The sequence below is a fragment of the Cololabis saira genome, chromosome 2 (genome assembly GCF_033807715.1).
Source record: "Cololabis saira isolate AMF1-May2022 chromosome 2, fColSai1.1, whole genome shotgun sequence".
In the NCBI taxonomy this organism is placed as follows: Eukaryota; Metazoa; Chordata; class Actinopteri; order Beloniformes; family Belonidae; genus Cololabis; species Cololabis saira.
This window is the reverse complement of record NC_084588.1, coordinates 30,748,489-30,765,054: the sequence shown is the minus strand read 5'-3', so window position 1 is coordinate 30,765,054 and position 16,566 is coordinate 30,748,489. Positions and strand designations below refer to the sequence as shown.

Sequence of the window (16,566 nt, the reverse complement as noted above, 5' to 3'; positions counted from 1 at the left end):
TTCCCACAACTGTTAAGGCGTCTGTAACATTACTGAACACCTTTAACATTCAGAGCATGTAGAGTTTTGACAGGTATTGTGAACAAGCATCTAAAAATCTAGTGATTTGCAATAATCTGTGATGAGATTTTTGATTTTTAAAACATGGATTATATTGCTGTTTCAAAAGATGATTGCATGAACTTAAGCCAGAGTTTCCCTTCTCTTATGATATGCTTTCACATTCTCCAACACATTGAAATGGTGTTATAAAATGTAATTATCACCAAAAACAAACTCATTTTCTAAAATGTTTTCTGAAACCTGTTATGAGTACGCTGGAAAATTCGTAAATCTTTACCTGCTGTCTGAATACCGTCGAGATAAGGGGGACTCCTGATAATGTTATTATTGTGTATCATAACATCTTGATTGCTGCTTTTTCTGAACAATGTTTCTCTGTTCATTCTCAGAGCTTGCTGACCTTTGAGCTTTTCTCTGTCATGGTCCATTCTGGGAGTGCTGCAGGTGGCCACTACTACGCCTGCATCAAATCTTTCAGCGATGGCCAGTGGTACAGTTTCAATGATCAACACGTTAGCAAGGTCAGTCGCCTTTAGACAATAAAACGATAAAGATATACTTTATTGATCCCCCTCAGGGGGAAATTCCAGTATCACAGCAGCATACAACGGATTAGACAACAATGAAAATAAATAAAGATAAAAAAAAAATACAAATTATATACAAAAGCAACAGACTGGATGGAGAATAGAAAAAGAAAAAGTCCATCCAGAGCAGGGAGAGGTTAGGTCAAGGTGTTATTATTATAAAGTATGATGGCAGTTTGTATGAATAAACAATATATTTTGTGCTAATGCAGCAGGGTTTCCGCGGGGTTTTAAAAAGTGATAAATGAAAATTGCCAAATTTAAGGCCATTAAAAGTGTTAAATTCACTGTCAGAGGTATTATTTTTTTTAAATTGGTATTATTTTTTACCTTTTACATTTTAATCAGTCCATTTTATTGTCATTCACAAAGTGAAATAAATGTGAAACATCTGGTCAACATCAATGAGTCTATAAATCTGTTCTGTATAGTGTTCTATAGGTCAAAATCTGTATTAATGTTAAAAGGTCCGTGATTAACACTTAATGTTGTGACAGTTTTTTAAAAAAATCTGAAGGTAGTGAAAAAGGTATTAAATTGGTATTAAATTTAACATAAGGATTACTGTATAAACCCTGTGCAGAAAGTCAGGTAGATTAACGTACTAGAACAACATCCTTATTTGCCTTCCTCATTCCTCTTTGAAGAAACCCAGCCTATGCTGCTGTCATCTCATTATCTTTTTTACATTTTGAACAGATCACCCAGGATGATATCAGGAAGACACATGGGGGATCCTCAGGGAGCAGAGGCTATTTTTCCGGTGCCTTTGCAAGGTTATTTGTCTTATCCGTGAAAGGAAAAATCTGCTCTTCTCTGGCAATATTCTCTCTTTAACTTGGTCTGTTCCTTAACTACATATTTTTTTTTTCCTCTCTCAACAGTTCTACAAATGCATATATGCTGATATATAGACTGAAAGATCCCTCAAGAAACGCAAGTAAGAGACTGATTCGGTGTTGTCTGCCATATGAAACGGGTTCGATTCCCGCTGGGGCCGCTGTGGGCGCTGAAGTGCGTGTTAGTTCCCCCATGACTTCAGTGCCCACACGAAAGGGCCTTTCTGTGTGGAGTTTGTATGTTCTCCCCGTGTTCCCTCACAAAAACATGCACACAGTCCTGGGCTATACATGCCCCCTCTGGCCAGCCGGGGCGCCAGATGGGGTGGGGAGGATCCGGCCGGAATAACGTGATCCTTCCACGCGCTACGTCCGGCCAGAGAAACCCCACCCTGTCTGGTGAAAAGAAGCGGCCTGCTCACTCCTCAGGTTAAGGAGGAGACCTGAGCACTGGGTGATGAAATGGGGAAAAGAATCGGGGATTAAAAAAAAAAGAATAAAAAACATATATCATATAAAACATTCTTATTTCAACTGTCATGTTATGTCAACTTTTTAACTTTTTTTATTGTCATATGTTTTCAATAAGTGTGGAGTTTATTCTGGGAAAGTTTCCACCAGTCATTCTTCACAGTTCATCCAGACTAAATCCATTTCAAAAGAAAAACATCCTGGTTTTAGAACCTCATGGGCTATGATGCTGTTTTTGATCATTTCCCTGTCACGATTGTTCCCTCCCATTTTTGTCTTGTTTTGTATTTTCACCCTTGGCAGGGGATTTATTATGATGTGTTCTGTCTGCAGAGTTTTCAGCTGTGGAAGATTTCCCAGAGCACATAAAGAGTTTGGTTCAGAAAGAGAAAGAGTCTGAAGAGCAAGAGAAGCGCCAGAGGGAGATTGAGCGCAACACTTGCAAGGTACATATCCTTGGCTTTATTAAAATGAATGTGTTCTCCTTCTGAATATAGACCAGTTAATGTACTGCCTGTTTTGTTTTTTGGAAGGGGGGTGGATTTGTGTTAAACAAGTGTTTTTTCACTTCAGATCAAGCTTTTCTGCGTGCATCCTGTGAAGATGATGATGGAGAGCAAGTTGGAAGTGCATAAGGACAAAACTCTGAGAGAAGCAACAGAAATGGCCTATAAAGTTTGTTGGATTGTTGTCTTCATTATGCCTTATTTTTTTAAAGCAATTTTATCAGTGTTGGACATTTTTGTCAACTTAATTGCATTTAACATCTTTTTCTTTTCTTTTTTTTACCAATTGTGTGTTATGTACAGCTGATGGAGCTGGATGGAGTGGTTCCCCTGGACTGCTGTCGTCTGGTTAAGTATGATGAGTTCCATGAGTACTTGGAGCGATCGTACGAAGGTGAGGAGGAAACTCCCATGGGCCTTCTCCTCGGCGGCATCAAGTCCTCATACATGTTTGACTTGTTGCTTGAGACCCGTCGGCCAGATCAAGTCTTCCAGCCTTACAAACCTGGAGGTCAGTGCACTGCTGCTTTTTAAACGTATAGAAATTACATAACTTTGTGCTTTGCTGTGTAGGTAATTGTGTAAAATAAGTTTCCATAAGGGACAACTTAGATGCAAGTACTGAATATGAATGGAAAAATGTTATGCAAATCAGCACTGAAATGTAAAAAAACAAATGACAACAAGTGAACACAAATGAATAGATGGTTATGGTATCACTTAAATGTCTTTGTGCTTAGAAAACATGTGTTTCTGATTTATTTTATTTTTTCCCCACAGAGGTGATGGTGAAGGTACATGTTGTTGATTTGAAGAGTGAGACCATCGCCACTCCAATCAGCGTTCGAGCGTACTTGAACCAAACAATCACTGAATTCAAACAGCTTATTGCACAGGTTGCTAAGTCCTCTCAGTCTTTTGTATGTATTTTATTATAAAAGTCTATAATAAATGTAAATTGGCCATGAGACATCAGATCATGGTTTGAGTACTGCTTGTGTTTTTGTAGGCTACAGGGTTATCAGCAGAAAGCATGCGAGTGGTCCTGGAGCGCTGCTATAATGACCTAAGGCTTCTCTACGTTCCAAGCAAGACACTCAAAGCCGAGGGATTCTTCAGGAGTAACAAGGTTTGTTGTTTTTTTTTGTTTGTAAAGCAAATTCCTTAAAGGATTTTAAGTCAAATTATTATATGTGGGCATTAAGACAGACTTTTGCGTCTTGTTTTTCACCAGGTTTTTGTAGAGAGCTCCGAGCTGACTGATCATCAGGTTCCTTTCACTGACTCCCTGTTGTGGAAACTGTTGGACCGTCACGGAAACACAATCCGACTGTTAGTCTTACTGCCAGAGCAGTCTCCCGGGACCCTGGCCAACAGAACTCTTTGCCAAAAAGTAGGGGAAGATTCTGATGGGCCCTTTGACGGGTCAAAAGGTAACAGGAAAACTGTAGAGGCTATCCTCGAGGAGAGCACAGAAAAGTTAAAGAATCTGTCCCTGCAGCAGCAGCAGCAGCAACAACAGGGCTCCAGCACCAGTGACAGCCAGAAAAGCTCTGACACCAGCGACTTTGAACATATCGAATCACCAACTCAAGACGCTGACTCCAACTCATCGCTTTGTGTTGCTGCAGACAACAGAGAGTTGGAAAACCGGATCAGGGCTACGCCAGGAGGCAGCGGCGGTGCCTCCTCTGACATTGAGACCCAGTTTGTCTGCGAGGAGCGGTCGGACTCTGAGGTGAACAATGACCGCAGCACCAGCTCAGTGGACAGTGACATCCTGAGCTCCAGTCACAGCAGTGACACACTGTGCAATGCGGACAGTGGTCCCATCCAGCTGGCTAACGGCCTGGATTCACACAGCATCACTAGCAGTCGACGCTCCAAAGCCCACGAGGGCAAAAAAGAGACGTGGGACACGGCTGAAGAAGACTCTGGAACAGACAGCGAGTATGACGACAACGGGAAGAGCAAGGCCGAAGCTCAGTACCTCTACTTCAGGACAGAACCTTATTCTCAGGATGAGGCTTCGTGGGATACACAGAAATGTATAAACCTCATATTCATGATCCATTTTAAATTGTTTAGTACAAATTTTTTTGTAAATGCATTCTTATAATGCATTTTTTTTATCTTGTTTTCTCTGTCAGTTTTCACATTAAGTGCTCTAATTAATTTTGTCTATCACTTCCACTGTTACATTCTTATTTCATGTGATCTGCTTCAGGTTTAGTAGTGCATGTGGACAAAAGAATAACATTAGCAGCATTCAAACAGAACTTGGAGCCCTACGTAGGAGTACCGTCCACCCAGTTCAAGGTCTTCCGGGTGTACGCCAACAACCAGGAGTTTGAGAGTGTACGGCTCAATGAAACGCTCTCATCGTTCTCTGATGACAACAAGGTTCGGACTTATTTATCAGGTTGAATTAATTTGTGTACAAAAGCACAAATCTCGGAAGCACAGCTAATCTTTGTATTTTATTTTACAATTGTTTTTCTTAGATAACCATTCGGTTGGGAAGAGCCCTGAAAAAGGGTGAATATAGAGTTAAAGTGTATCAGCTACTTGTGAATGAACCAGAGGTAAGACCTGGATCAATTTTCTGTGATTATGATCCTATGGGGGTTTTTTTAGTTTTTTTTTTTTTACTTTAGTTATTTATTTTGTCTGTTCAGAGCCTGATGCTCTGAGTTTATCTTGATGTTCCGTTCTGTGTCTAATGTCTTTACTGCTCTGGGTGTGTGTACATATTTATATGGGCTAAATGCAGACGTTAAATCAGAATCAAACAGGATTCTTCTCACTTGTGTTATGTCGTTTTTCTTCAGCCATGTAAGTTCCTTGTGGACACAGTGTTTGGCAAGGGCATGACTGTCAGACAGTCCAAGGAGGAGCTGCTTCCTCAGTTGAAAGAGCAGTGCAAGCTTGACCTCAGCATCGACAGGTATGATTAGTCACAGATCAAGTTTGGATGGATTCAGTGCTTCGCCTTTAGAGAAAATGTACAATTTACAAAACTCTGTGTGTGTGTGTGATTAGGGTTCGACTCAGGAAAAAGACATGGAAAAATCCAGGCACAGTGTTCCTGGATTACCACGTCTATGAGGAAGACATCAGCATTTCCTCCAACTGGGAGGTTTTTATGGAAGTTCTTGATGGTAATAAATGTTTTGTAGTTTCTTCTGTACTAGTTAGAATGCTTTTTGTGGGATATATTTTAGCTCCTGGTGTCTTAAGCTTCTACCTACATAACGGATGTATTTGAAGCCTTTTTTTTTTTTTTTGCTTTAGGAGAAGAAATTAATTTTAAGATTAATAAAGCAGGGGATGAAATTGATCATTGCTTCCTCAGACTTCAATTCAACATTGTAGTGATGAAATGATTTCATAGCATTCTTCAGTTTATCAGAAACAGCCAGACTTCAGGAGAAAGCATTTTATTGTTCTCATTGTTTAAAATTTATCTTAAGTGCTAGATTTGGTTAATCTGTTGTTTCTTGTTTATCAGACCCGGAAAAAATGAAGTCCATGTCACACCTGGCCATTCTGACTCGGAGATGGAACCCAGCTACAATGAAGCTGGGGCCTTTCCAGGAGGTGATTCTGGATAGCAGCAGTGTAGAAGAACTCAAGGAAAAGGTAATTCCTGACTGACTTATAGACTGTATATCAAAATTGACAATTTCATTGTGATATCATGCATTTTCCTTTTTAGTCTTTTTTAAGTTTATTGTTTGGTTATATGGCCATCGCCATCTAAACTAGTCAAACACTACAACATCATCAGGGCCGAATTTGGCCCCACTTCTCTCTTTTCCAACAATCCCTGCTAAAGTCCCAATCATTTTAATCAACCTAGCAGATTCTCCTGGGGCGTCAGGTGTGTTTTTGGGGGGGAAAAAAAACTGATCTCAAATTTTCAATAGTCAACATGTTTAATATTAACAATCGGAGATCTTTTTGTGTTGAGACAGGACAACAGATGCTCACACAATATGTGGACTGTATCAATATCCAATTAGAAAGCAACCTGTTGAAAGAATTAACTAAAAAATTAAAGTTTATTTAATCAAGCAGTCTGAAAAAGAATATAATTTTTCCCGAAAGAAATTTTTCCAAAATGTCCTCGCCATCAACTCCCACTTTCATAAGTTAAGTCCTTGGTCATTCCATTCCAAGACAACCGGCAAAACAGTCCACCTACTCTTGGGCTTATTTCCTTTTGACTGTCATCCATCATGTTTGTGCACTGTATATTGAAGTAGCATGTGATTGAGCTGTTGTGTCACATCATTTCACTCCACACACCAACATATATAAAACAGTTAAATTATTCTTTTATTTTTTTCTTTCCTTAATTGTAGCCAGAACTAACAGCTGTTTTTGTGACTAATCTCTTCATTCTGTTTGCAGCTTAGTGAAATCAGCGGTATTCCCCTCGACAACCTAGAGTTTGCAAAGGTGTGTGGATAAAATTATCTCACTATCTCCTTTTTCCCAATGAATTTACTAAGCAGCTCCTTGTTTTTTGGGTTCAGGGCAGGGGAACGTTTCCGTGTGATATTTCTGTGCTGGAGATCCATCAGGATTTAGACTGGAACCCAAAGGTGTCGACCCTCAATGTGTGGCCTCTTTACATCTGTGATGATGGTGCTGTGGTCTTCTACAGGTAAAAGAAAAGTCAAATTAACTACCTGCTCATGATTCTGTTTTTGTTTTTAAATGCTGAATAAGTTAATAAAGCTTATGAGACACGGTGTATTTACAGTTTGGCAAAACACCGCACCAAATGTGTTCAATGAAATGCGAAACCCAAGATTGTTTACATCAAACTAGGGCTGGGCGATATATCGAGATTTTAATATATATCGATATATTTTCAAACGCGATATAGTACGAGACAATATCGTTTATATCGATTTAAAAAAAAAAAACTTTTTTTTTTTCTGATTTTGATATAGCTTATTTTGTGACAAATTGACTTGAATGCTTTATTTGAGATTTGCACAAATGTTTTGTTATTTGCACAACTGTCAACCTCAGTGCAATTAATACAATGTAGACAGTAACAGGCAGACTTTTCCACTGTGTATTTTAATTGAATTGTTATGCTGGAAAGGGATATTTGTTTTATTTTATTCAAGAAGCATTTTTATTCTATATATGCAGGCAGTTTATTTTTATTTCATTTGTTTTATACATTTTGATATTGTGCAGACCTCTGTTAACAAAGGTACCTGTGTGACATTTGGCACGAGGCTTTGTATTAAAACGGAGTGTTTTTTTAAGGGTTTGCCTCAGAAAAAAATGAAGCTAACAGAGATGCTATGCTATAATGCTTTTGGGGAAACCCCAATTATGGCACAGAGAAAATATCGATATATATCGAGTATCGCCATTTAGCTAGAAAATATCAAGATATGACTTTTGGTCCATATCGCCCAGCCCTACGTCAAAACTAGGTTTTATGTATACCTTGAAATTCAATGAGTGTTTTTCCAAACTCCTGTTAATAATGTCAGAACCAGTAAGTTGATTTCTTTTTGCACCCATTATCTCATATAAAGAATACTTTTGGATGGGCTGCATTTACTTGCATTGTTACCTATTGATAACAGATAAAAAATTTTATATTAAAAAAAAATGTTGCGTACAAGAGATTCTGATCATAGTGTCGGAAATGACGTGACGCCTGAAAAGGCTTTTGAGTTAATTTAAATGGTGTAGTAAAGATACTTTTAAAAGAGATGGTTACTGAAACTAAAAAAAGATACTTTGAACATTTAGAATCAAGTCTACATTTAAGCTCTACTCTTATCTGCTGTTTCTCTGAATATTTGCTAGAGGATTAAGTCTCCGTTGGTGTATGACTTTTTGGAATAGTGAATAGACACAAACATCATGTTCAACATGTGATCTTTGTTCCTACAGGGACAGCACAGAGGAACCTCTTGAGCTGTCAGAGGATGAACGCAATGAGCTAATGAAGAAGGAGAGCAGCCGACTGCTCAAGACAGGACATCGTGTCAGCTACTCTCCACGCAAGGAGAAGGCCCTCAAGATCTACCTGGATGGCGGCCCTTTGAAAGATCCGGGGCAGGACTGAAGCACAAAGAAGCACTCTTGATTATTTAGGTTGCCTGGCCGCAGCAGGAGAGCAGCCGGGCATCGGGACTGTGAATAACAGGCCCATTAGTGACTTGAAATCAAGCAGCATTGGGAGGTGGACGTGCTCTCACCCTTCACTCAGAGCCCCACAGCTGGCTCACAAACCCTGTTGTGCACTATAGTGTATTGTACTGTAAAGTTTAAAGGGAAGTACAAAAGCTATTCACACAGAAAAGAATTAAATACTGTATCGACAAATCATTTGAAGAAAAAAAGATTCAGCTACGGATGCAGAAATGTCAGGACTGTGAAACTGGTCTGGAAGGCATCCATTCTGTCTATGTAAGTCTGTTTCACTCTCCTGTCTGTCACTGTCTGTTCATCTTCCTGGTTTTAAAGGTGTTGATTCTGAATCGTGTAGCTCTCTTGTGAGTCCAATGTTCTCACACCTTTTGAATACTTGCTCTGTTAGGGAGATCACTCATCTTTTCTTGCTATGGATATTCAACAGTACATAAAATCAAGAACTACGTATCCAGCCTTCCTTGAACTCATCTCCTCTGGCGACGCAAACTTATCTCAGTGACTTTCAAGTTAGAATGTCATTAATTCACAAGATTCGATGGATCATTTAATAATTTGTAAACTAAAACTTGTATTTTTCTCTCATAATACCCCATAGTAATGTCTTGTTATAGGTTGTCCTTAATGGTCCCTGTGCTTTACAGGAGCTCTGCCTCTTTCACTTCACTTCCACCCAGTGTGGTGATGTATCGGCTGCTGGTCCTTTTAACATAAAGTCTAATGAGACCCAAGTAGACGATGTTAAGAATCTCATTGTTTCATTTTTCATTGTAAATTATTACTTTGCTCCGGACTTGATCCTTCAGTTAGGTCTCGTGAGTCACCAGACATACAACTGCTGTCTTTATTAACCTTTAATTTAGAGAGTGTATATCTTTTTGTTGTTGTTGGTTTTGCACCATATGAACTGGGTGTACATGAGTGTCATCCATTTGTCTGTGAGATGTTGTACTGAGGGGAAGGAGCTGTTGCTGGGGTTTTGGCTGAGAGCACAAGTTTTATTTTGTTTGTATGTTTTTTTGTTTTATTGGGGGGGCGTTTCTACCTGCTGCTGCTTGATAGACTGACACCAGAGGTGCAGGAAACCTGCAGCCTGACTGGTCCAATGCTCTGAGGACTGCATCCCAGCCGCCCCAGGCTCCTGATGCTGCCACCAGCTATTCACTGTAGAAATGCCAATATCAGAGGAAAAAAAAAAAAATCTTTGTTTCTTTGAGACTTCAGATCCTGTGTGAAAATAGTTAAAGATGATTTTAGAAATGAATTAAAGTGCTTTTTTTCATAAATTGAGTTTCTGCCCTTGTAAATCAAAGTGGTTTAACTCAAATGCAAAAGGGCTGTGGTTCAAAAGTCTTTTTATTTTTGTTTTTTTTAATTGTCCAATCTGCATGTCAGGTTTAGGAACAGTGTTGGGGTTAATATTGAACCAGTTTAGCTGTAACATGTTTACTGTTACATCAATGATTATTAAATTTGGTTTATGTGGTTTCTCATGTGGACTTTTAAGTCCCATTACTGCTCTTAAAACCCTCAAACTGCATACAGATACATTCCTGGGACTGATTTTATTTTAAGTCAGGAAAGGAGGCAGAGTAGACCCCCACCCCCAAAGTTGACAACTTTTTGAGCTCCTTTATAAAATGCTTTAGATGCAGGTGAAAATACTATTGTAAGACAGTCCAAAAGCCTACCCTTTAAACCGAGCCTTTACGTCTCTCTTTGTAACAGTTAGTTAGAAACTCCATATGGCCCCTCTCTTTTGTCAGATGTGGCTCTTTTGTGGGAAACGCACAACTGCAACTTTCTCTGATGTGGGTCTATGATGTCAACGTATCCAGCAAATCTGTATCACTGTTTTGAATGTTAACAGGACCGAAGGTGCTACAAATAAATTGACACGGTTGTGTTAGAATTTTTAATTGGCAGTCACTTCAAGCAGCTCTCAAACACAACGTTTTTATTTAATTGTATATCCATATACACTCTAGGCTAAGGACAGAAGTGAGCTTTAGGGAGCAGCAGTATGGTTTCATACCAAGAAAGAGTACTACTGCACCTGTAGTACAGAACGTTGATGGAGAACTACAGAGACAGCCAGAGGGAGCTTTATTTTGTCTTTGTAGATCTAGAAAAAACATATGACAGATACTGAGAGAGGAGCTATGGTAATGTATGAGGAAGTCTGAAGTGGTAGAGAAGTATGTTGGCGGTGCGGGACATGTAAGGGAGCTGCAAGATGGCGGTGAGTTAATCCGTAGGTGTGACAGAGGAGTTCGACATGGAGATGGGACTGTGCCAAGGATTGGCCATGAGCCCCTTGTTTTTCTATGGTGATGGAAAGACTGACAGATGAAGTCGGACAGGAATCTCCATGGACTGATATTTACAGATGGCATTGGGATCTGTAGTGAGAGCAGGGAGCAGCTGTAGAAAAATCTGGAGAGGTGGAGGTATGGAGGCTAACCGCAGCAAGACTGATTACATGTGTGTGAATGAGAAGAACGCAAGTGGAACAGTGAGGTCACAGGGAGAAAATGTAAAGAAGGTGGAGGATTTTACGCACTTGTGGTCAACAGTCCAGAGCAATGGAAAAGAGGTCAAGAAATGAATGCACGCAGGTTGGAACGGGTGGAGAAAAAGTGTCAGGAGTGATGTTTGACAGAGTATCAGCAAGAATGGAGGGAAAGGTGTACAAGACTGGTGAAACCAGCAATGTTTGGTTCAGAGACGGTGCCACTGAAGACGGGACAGGAGGCAGAGCTAGAGGTAGCAGAAATGAAAATGTTGAGTTTCTCTTTGGGAATTACAAGTATGGATATGATCGGGGGGATGATGTTCTGGAGATAAAGGCCAGAGTGAAATGGTTTGGACATATACAGAGGAGGGTTAGGGAATTTATAGGGAAAATGATGCTAAGGTGGGAACTGCCAGGCATGAGGCCTAGAGGAAAACCATAGAGGGGACATATGGGTGAAGGAGGACATGAGGTTGGTTGGTGTAAGAGAAAAGGATGCAGGGGAAAGGGATAGATGGAGACAGATGACTTGCTGAAAGGGAAAGAAGAAGATACACAGTTGGTCAAATCTAAACAGTAGTGGTAAGGGGATTCAGCTTGTATTTCATTAAATCAAATAATCTGCCCTTCTCTTCCTGATGTTACTGAGCAGATTTTAGGACTGAAGTTATTTCAAAGGAGACAGGTTTTCTGATTGATTCAGATGTTTGCGCAAAAGGTTGTTCAAAATAGGCCGTTTACTGTGATTTTGGGGTGTCGGTCGGACTTTTTATGACATGTCACACACCGGCTACCAAAAAAATCTAAATGGTAAAACAAATTACACACTAGAAATACAGAGGGAAAACTCAACTGCATATGTTTTTTTTTAGCAGCCATATATTTAGTAACATGCAGTGGGTTTTCACACACACACAAATCACAGCTAAAAGATACTGGAGGGAAACAAATGGCTGTATTTGACAGCTTGCCAAATACTTTGTCAGCCAAAACGCTTTCTCCCCAAGATGTTGACATGTTTGCATTTTTGGATGCAATAATCTAAAAACTACCAGAATTAGGAACAACAGAAACCAAGAAACCACACAAACCCATAGTAACACATCTACAGAAGAGCGTGGGTGCAACAACATGCTGACTGTTTTGGTGCTTGGTCGAATTCACTTCACAGCAAATGCAACAATGCTGCAAACCGGGTCAATAACCTGCAGACTGATAAGTACATTGCAAGGTGAGTCATTTACAGATATTCTGTGTCCAGAGTCATATTGGTTTATATATTCAGATGCATTTTAAACCTACCGTACATAAAATAAATACATAAAAATGCAGTGAAATTGCATATTTTCATCCATGCTCTTAATGCTTTACAACTTTGGATTAAGCTTGGAAATAGAAAGCTAAGTGATTGTGTGTAAAAGCCCACAAACCACTTGAGATCCCTGTCATGCTGTTAAGTTATTGTGAGTTATGCCAAGCTGTTTATTAAAGTATGTAGTCGATCTCTGAGTACAGCGAGTCTGTCAGGTCCTCTTCACTGGAGTCCTCTCCTTGCAGGCACATGGACCCTCTCCTGTCAAAACAGTCATGATTTAGAGACAAGGATGAAAGCTTTAATATTCCTCTGTATATTTGAAAATAATACATTCTTTGAAATGAAATCATATGTATGCTCACTCACCCCAGATGCTGACAGTGGAGATCACCTGCACAGGGACAATATTTCCTGGGTCCCTCGTCCTGTGTATCCAACGACAACAGCTCCATCAGGTGGTTGGAGGCGCTGAAGCAGCTCTCGCGCTCAATGGGTTTAGCCATACAAACAGGGAAGAGCAAGGCTGAACAGAAACACACCATCAGAGAGGAGACGTACCATCAGGATCAGAGGTGTCAAAAGTATTCACATTCATTACTCAGGTAGAAGTATAGATACTAGAGTTTAAAAATACTCTTGTAGAAGTTGAAGTATCAACTCAAGTTTTTTACTCAAGTAAAAGTATAGAAGTACTGGTTTCAAAACTAATTAAAGTGTACAAGTAAAAGTAATGTAAGGGGGAAAAAGCCATGAAGGACAAAAGCCATTGAAAATGAATGCATCTTAGTATAATGCAAATATATTAAAGAACCATATATGTGTACTATTGAGCATTAACATGTGTTTCAGAGAGCAGGAGATATGATGACTAGTTGCCTATAAGTATTGTAATGGTGAAAAAAGTCAAACTTCAGAGGCATGTTATCATTTATCCTAACCTTTTTTGGAATGTACATCCAAGTTTAGTTGCAGGAATCTGAGGGAACGGATGTAAGAACAAAACTGGACAAGAACATCTGAAACAACCACAACCAAATTCACTCTATCCGGATGGAGCAATTTAACTGGATAGTTTTTTTTTAAAGGCCAAAATGAAATAGAGTAACGAGGCTGTTTTTAAAATGTAAGGAGTAAAAAGTACAGATAATTGCGTGAAAATGTAAGGAGTAAAAGTAAAAAGTCGTCTGAAAAAGAATTACTCCAGTGAAGTATAGATAACCAAAATTTCTACTTAAGTAAGGTAACAAAGTATTTGTACTTTTTTACTTGACACCTCTGATCATGATTGATGCATGCAAAAATGTACTGTTTGCTGGGTCAAACCTTTATGAAAGGCACAGCAGAGGTCTGAGCTGCAGTCAGTCTGGTACCGACACGTGCTGCCAGCCTCTCCCTTGGTTGCATTTTGGCTGCACTGACCCCACACACACAGCTGCTCGCCACAGCACTGCACGTCCTTAGTACAGGACTGAAAAAAAGAAAGATATGTGGATGGTTTTGTTGGGTGTTTCGGCAAACAGTCAACACTCTTGTAGACGAGGTCACGGAGATGAGAGCAGAGCCTGCACATGAAGTCTAACAAAACTCACGGCAGCCTTGTTGACCTTCATGGTTCTCTCAGAGTAAAGGTCCCTGACTTTCTACAATAAAATATAAATGAGATCAGCTGGTCAGCCGGTGTCCGATAGCAGTGGAAGGAGCTCCTCATTTCACAGCCTCTTAATGTGGAAACAGGAGAGTGGTCTGTTATTTACCGGCCCAGCAACTTTCATAAGACACAGATCCTGTCCTCCTTGGATTTATTAGCCTTGTCGGCCGCATCTTCATATGGCAGACTGCCAATATCTTTATCGCTTTGCTTTACTTTTTACTCGACTCCAGCACATTTCATCCAGATATGATATCATCAGCAGATCTGTAGCGACAGGCTTGAATCAAAGCTCGAAAATAACTAATAGCACTTCCTTTATATTTTATCTTTGAGAGACAAGACAATAGAGGAGAGCTCTTGTTCAACCTTGACTCAACGTCGTCCTTTCATGTGAGGCTCACCAGACAGAGAGCAAACAACACACTCCAATTACACTTGTGGACACACTGCAATGCAGTCTGGTGAAACATCAGTAGCCTCAGCGTGTGCATGTGAGGATACCTGCTTCTGTTTGGATGACATAATGTCCTCAAATAAATGTGATCAGCATGATTATGATGCTATATGGACAATATGACACAGGTATAATGATAGTATAATTTGAGATCTACAGTGGTTTTGGTGTATTAATGAATCAGTATCATTATCTTCACAAATCACATCTATTATTAGCCCTTTTTAAATCCTTTGAATATTTTCTATTAATAAAATGTTAAAAAAGAATCAACCTAAAAACTGAAGTAATTTTTTAACATTTAGCACAATAGAGATGGTTTCATTTATTGACGTTCACGCACTCATTTCAAACGTGTTTTTTTCTGAAAAAACACGGGAAATCTCCTGATTATTCTGGTGTCTTGTTTGCCAAAATGTGTCTGACTTTATAATCCAAACACTCATGTGGACGACATAAAGGTATGCTGCTGAAGATTTTGGAGAAAGTTAACTAAAGTAATAAAACTGTGTAATAAAAAGGCAAAGAAAGCTTATCTTACCAAATCAGTTTCTTTACAGGGCTTACACCTGGGGTTGTGTGTGGCCTGAAGACAGTACCGTCCCTTGCCACACTCGTCATCACTGATGCATCCCTTTAAAGCGAGGAAGATGAGGAATTATGAAGGAAAGTCTCTTATGTTAAATTAAAGTCACTCACAGTGATTACATTTTTAAAAACACAAGTGAGCTGGTTGCATAAAGGAACCTAATGTACGCAAAACTGTTTCTTCTTTCATAAATGTGTCAAACAAATATCAATGCATGATTCTAAAAAATATCTGAGTCTATTAGCTTTTAAGGAATTCAGTTTCCAAAGTAGCAAGTTGTTTTAACTGTTGTAGTTAGTCTTTGTCTAACTGCAAAGGAGATGGTTGAGACGTTTATGTTTGCATATATCCATCAAAAGCTTCAATCCTTGAATATTATTCCAGGTTTGAGCAGCAAAGCACCCGTTACAACTTAGCTGTATATCAACATTCCTTTACAGGAATCATTTTTGAAAACCGGCAATATGAGCTGGTATCAAATTTTCAAATCACATATGTCACAGATAAATCATGACTGTACACACTTTGTTAAATAACTTATTCAGAAAGACTGCTGAGTCAGCTGCTGTTTGGTGCTGTCAGGCGTTATGCAACCTTTACAGAGCTGTGAAATTCAAACTGAGCAGTGGGAAATGGAAAAAACCAACATAGACAAAAAAGGATATTTTCTGGCTTGTTTATCACTTATAGCTTTATAGCTGCACATAAACAGAACTTACATGATCAATGCTGTTCCCCAGTTCACTGTTCCTTGTCTCCTGTGAAAGGTAAGAATTCTGTTTAGTTTTATTCAGGAGGTTAAACAAACACTGTCTTTCTTTTGTTTAGTGTTTAAAAGCTTACCTGCTCTGCTATGGAGTGGACTGGATCCCCATGAATCACCCTGTCAGGAGCCGTTTCGTTTTGGTGACTCTGAGTCAGGTTTTTGTGAGGATTGTTGACACTCTCGTTTGTCTAGAAGAATTATGATAAAAGATGCACACAGAAAACTCTCATATTCCACCTTAATCTCTCTCTAATCCTTTGTTTGCCCCGCCTGAAATATATGTTGCTTTGCAAAAATGATTCCCACAATACAAGATAGTAAGTTACTGAACATCCAGTGAGATTGTGCCTCGTCACGTAAACAGCAGAGTGCTGGATGAGAGGTGATGAGAAGTGCCTACAGCCTGCATACTTGGGGAAGCGCATCCTCGGGCTGCTGCTGCGGATCCTGCAGCTGCTCCGCCTCGGTCGGGACCTGCAGGATGTGGCTGATGCCCGAGTCCGCGATCTCGGGGAGGATGCCATTGCTGACTGCTGTCAGAGCCAGGACTAGCAGGGCGGATCTCATCATCCCGGAGCTGCAGGTGCTGCTGGTGCTGATGCTGCTGCAGCTGGA

At 39.7% G+C, this 16,566-nt stretch overlaps 2 protein-coding genes across 5 annotated transcripts in view; one reads left to right on the top strand and one right to left on the bottom strand.

The window, feature by feature from the left end:
- Nucleotides 1-10,580, top strand: part of usp47 (ubiquitin specific peptidase 47) — a 25,807-nt gene extending 15,227 nt beyond the window's left edge. For 3 of the 4 annotated variants that reach the window (XM_061743209.1, XM_061743226.1, XM_061743202.1), the window contains 17 exons: nt 453-584; nt 1,350-1,426; nt 1,535-1,590; nt 2,294-2,406; nt 2,534-2,635; nt 2,770-2,977; nt 3,247-3,386; nt 3,476-3,595; nt 3,701-4,514; nt 4,694-4,869; nt 4,971-5,051; nt 5,298-5,413; nt 5,509-5,627; nt 5,978-6,108; nt 6,883-6,930; nt 7,008-7,138; nt 8,401-10,580. In XM_061743209.1, coding sequence (XP_061599193.1) covers nt 453-584; nt 1,350-1,426; nt 1,535-1,590; nt 2,294-2,406; nt 2,534-2,635; nt 2,770-2,977; nt 3,247-3,386; nt 3,476-3,595; nt 3,701-4,514; nt 4,694-4,869; nt 4,971-5,051; nt 5,298-5,413; nt 5,509-5,627; nt 5,978-6,108; nt 6,883-6,930; nt 7,008-7,138; nt 8,401-8,575 — 2,739 coding nt within the window. In that variant the 3' untranslated portion in view covers nt 8,576-10,580. The remainder of the gene's footprint in view (nt 1-452; nt 585-1,349; nt 1,427-1,534; nt 1,591-2,293; nt 2,407-2,533; nt 2,636-2,769; nt 2,978-3,246; nt 3,387-3,475; nt 3,596-3,700; nt 4,515-4,693; nt 4,870-4,970; nt 5,052-5,297; nt 5,414-5,508; nt 5,628-5,977; nt 6,109-6,882; nt 6,931-7,007; nt 7,139-8,400) is intronic. The other variant, XM_061743217.1, reaches the window with a different exon arrangement.
- Nucleotides 10,473-16,566, bottom strand: dkk3a (dickkopf WNT signaling pathway inhibitor 3a). The gene is made up of 7 exons (XM_061743238.1): nt 16,363-16,566; nt 16,029-16,139; nt 15,905-15,943; nt 15,138-15,230; nt 13,815-13,959; nt 12,858-13,014; nt 10,473-12,749 (listed from the first exon to the last, which is right to left on the bottom strand). The coding sequence occupies exons 1-7, from the start codon at nt 16,519-16,521 to the stop codon at nt 12,662-12,664; spliced, it is 792 nt and encodes a 263-aa protein (XP_061599222.1). The 5' UTR covers nt 16,522-16,566; the 3' UTR covers nt 10,473-12,661.

Coding starts and splice junctions, on each gene's coding strand:
- dkk3a (XM_061743238.1), bottom strand. CDS start 16,521: ATGATGAGATCCGCCCTGCTAGTCCTGGCTCTGACAGCAGTCAGCAAT. Junction 13,960..15,137: donor CCTGTAAAGAAACTGATTTG/GTAAGATAAGCT, acceptor TCTTTTTTTCAG/TCCTGTACTAAGGACGTGCA. Junction 12,750..12,857: donor CTCCACTGTCAGCATCTGGG/GTGAGTGAGCAT, acceptor CTGTTTTGACAG/GAGAGGGTCCATGTGCCTGC.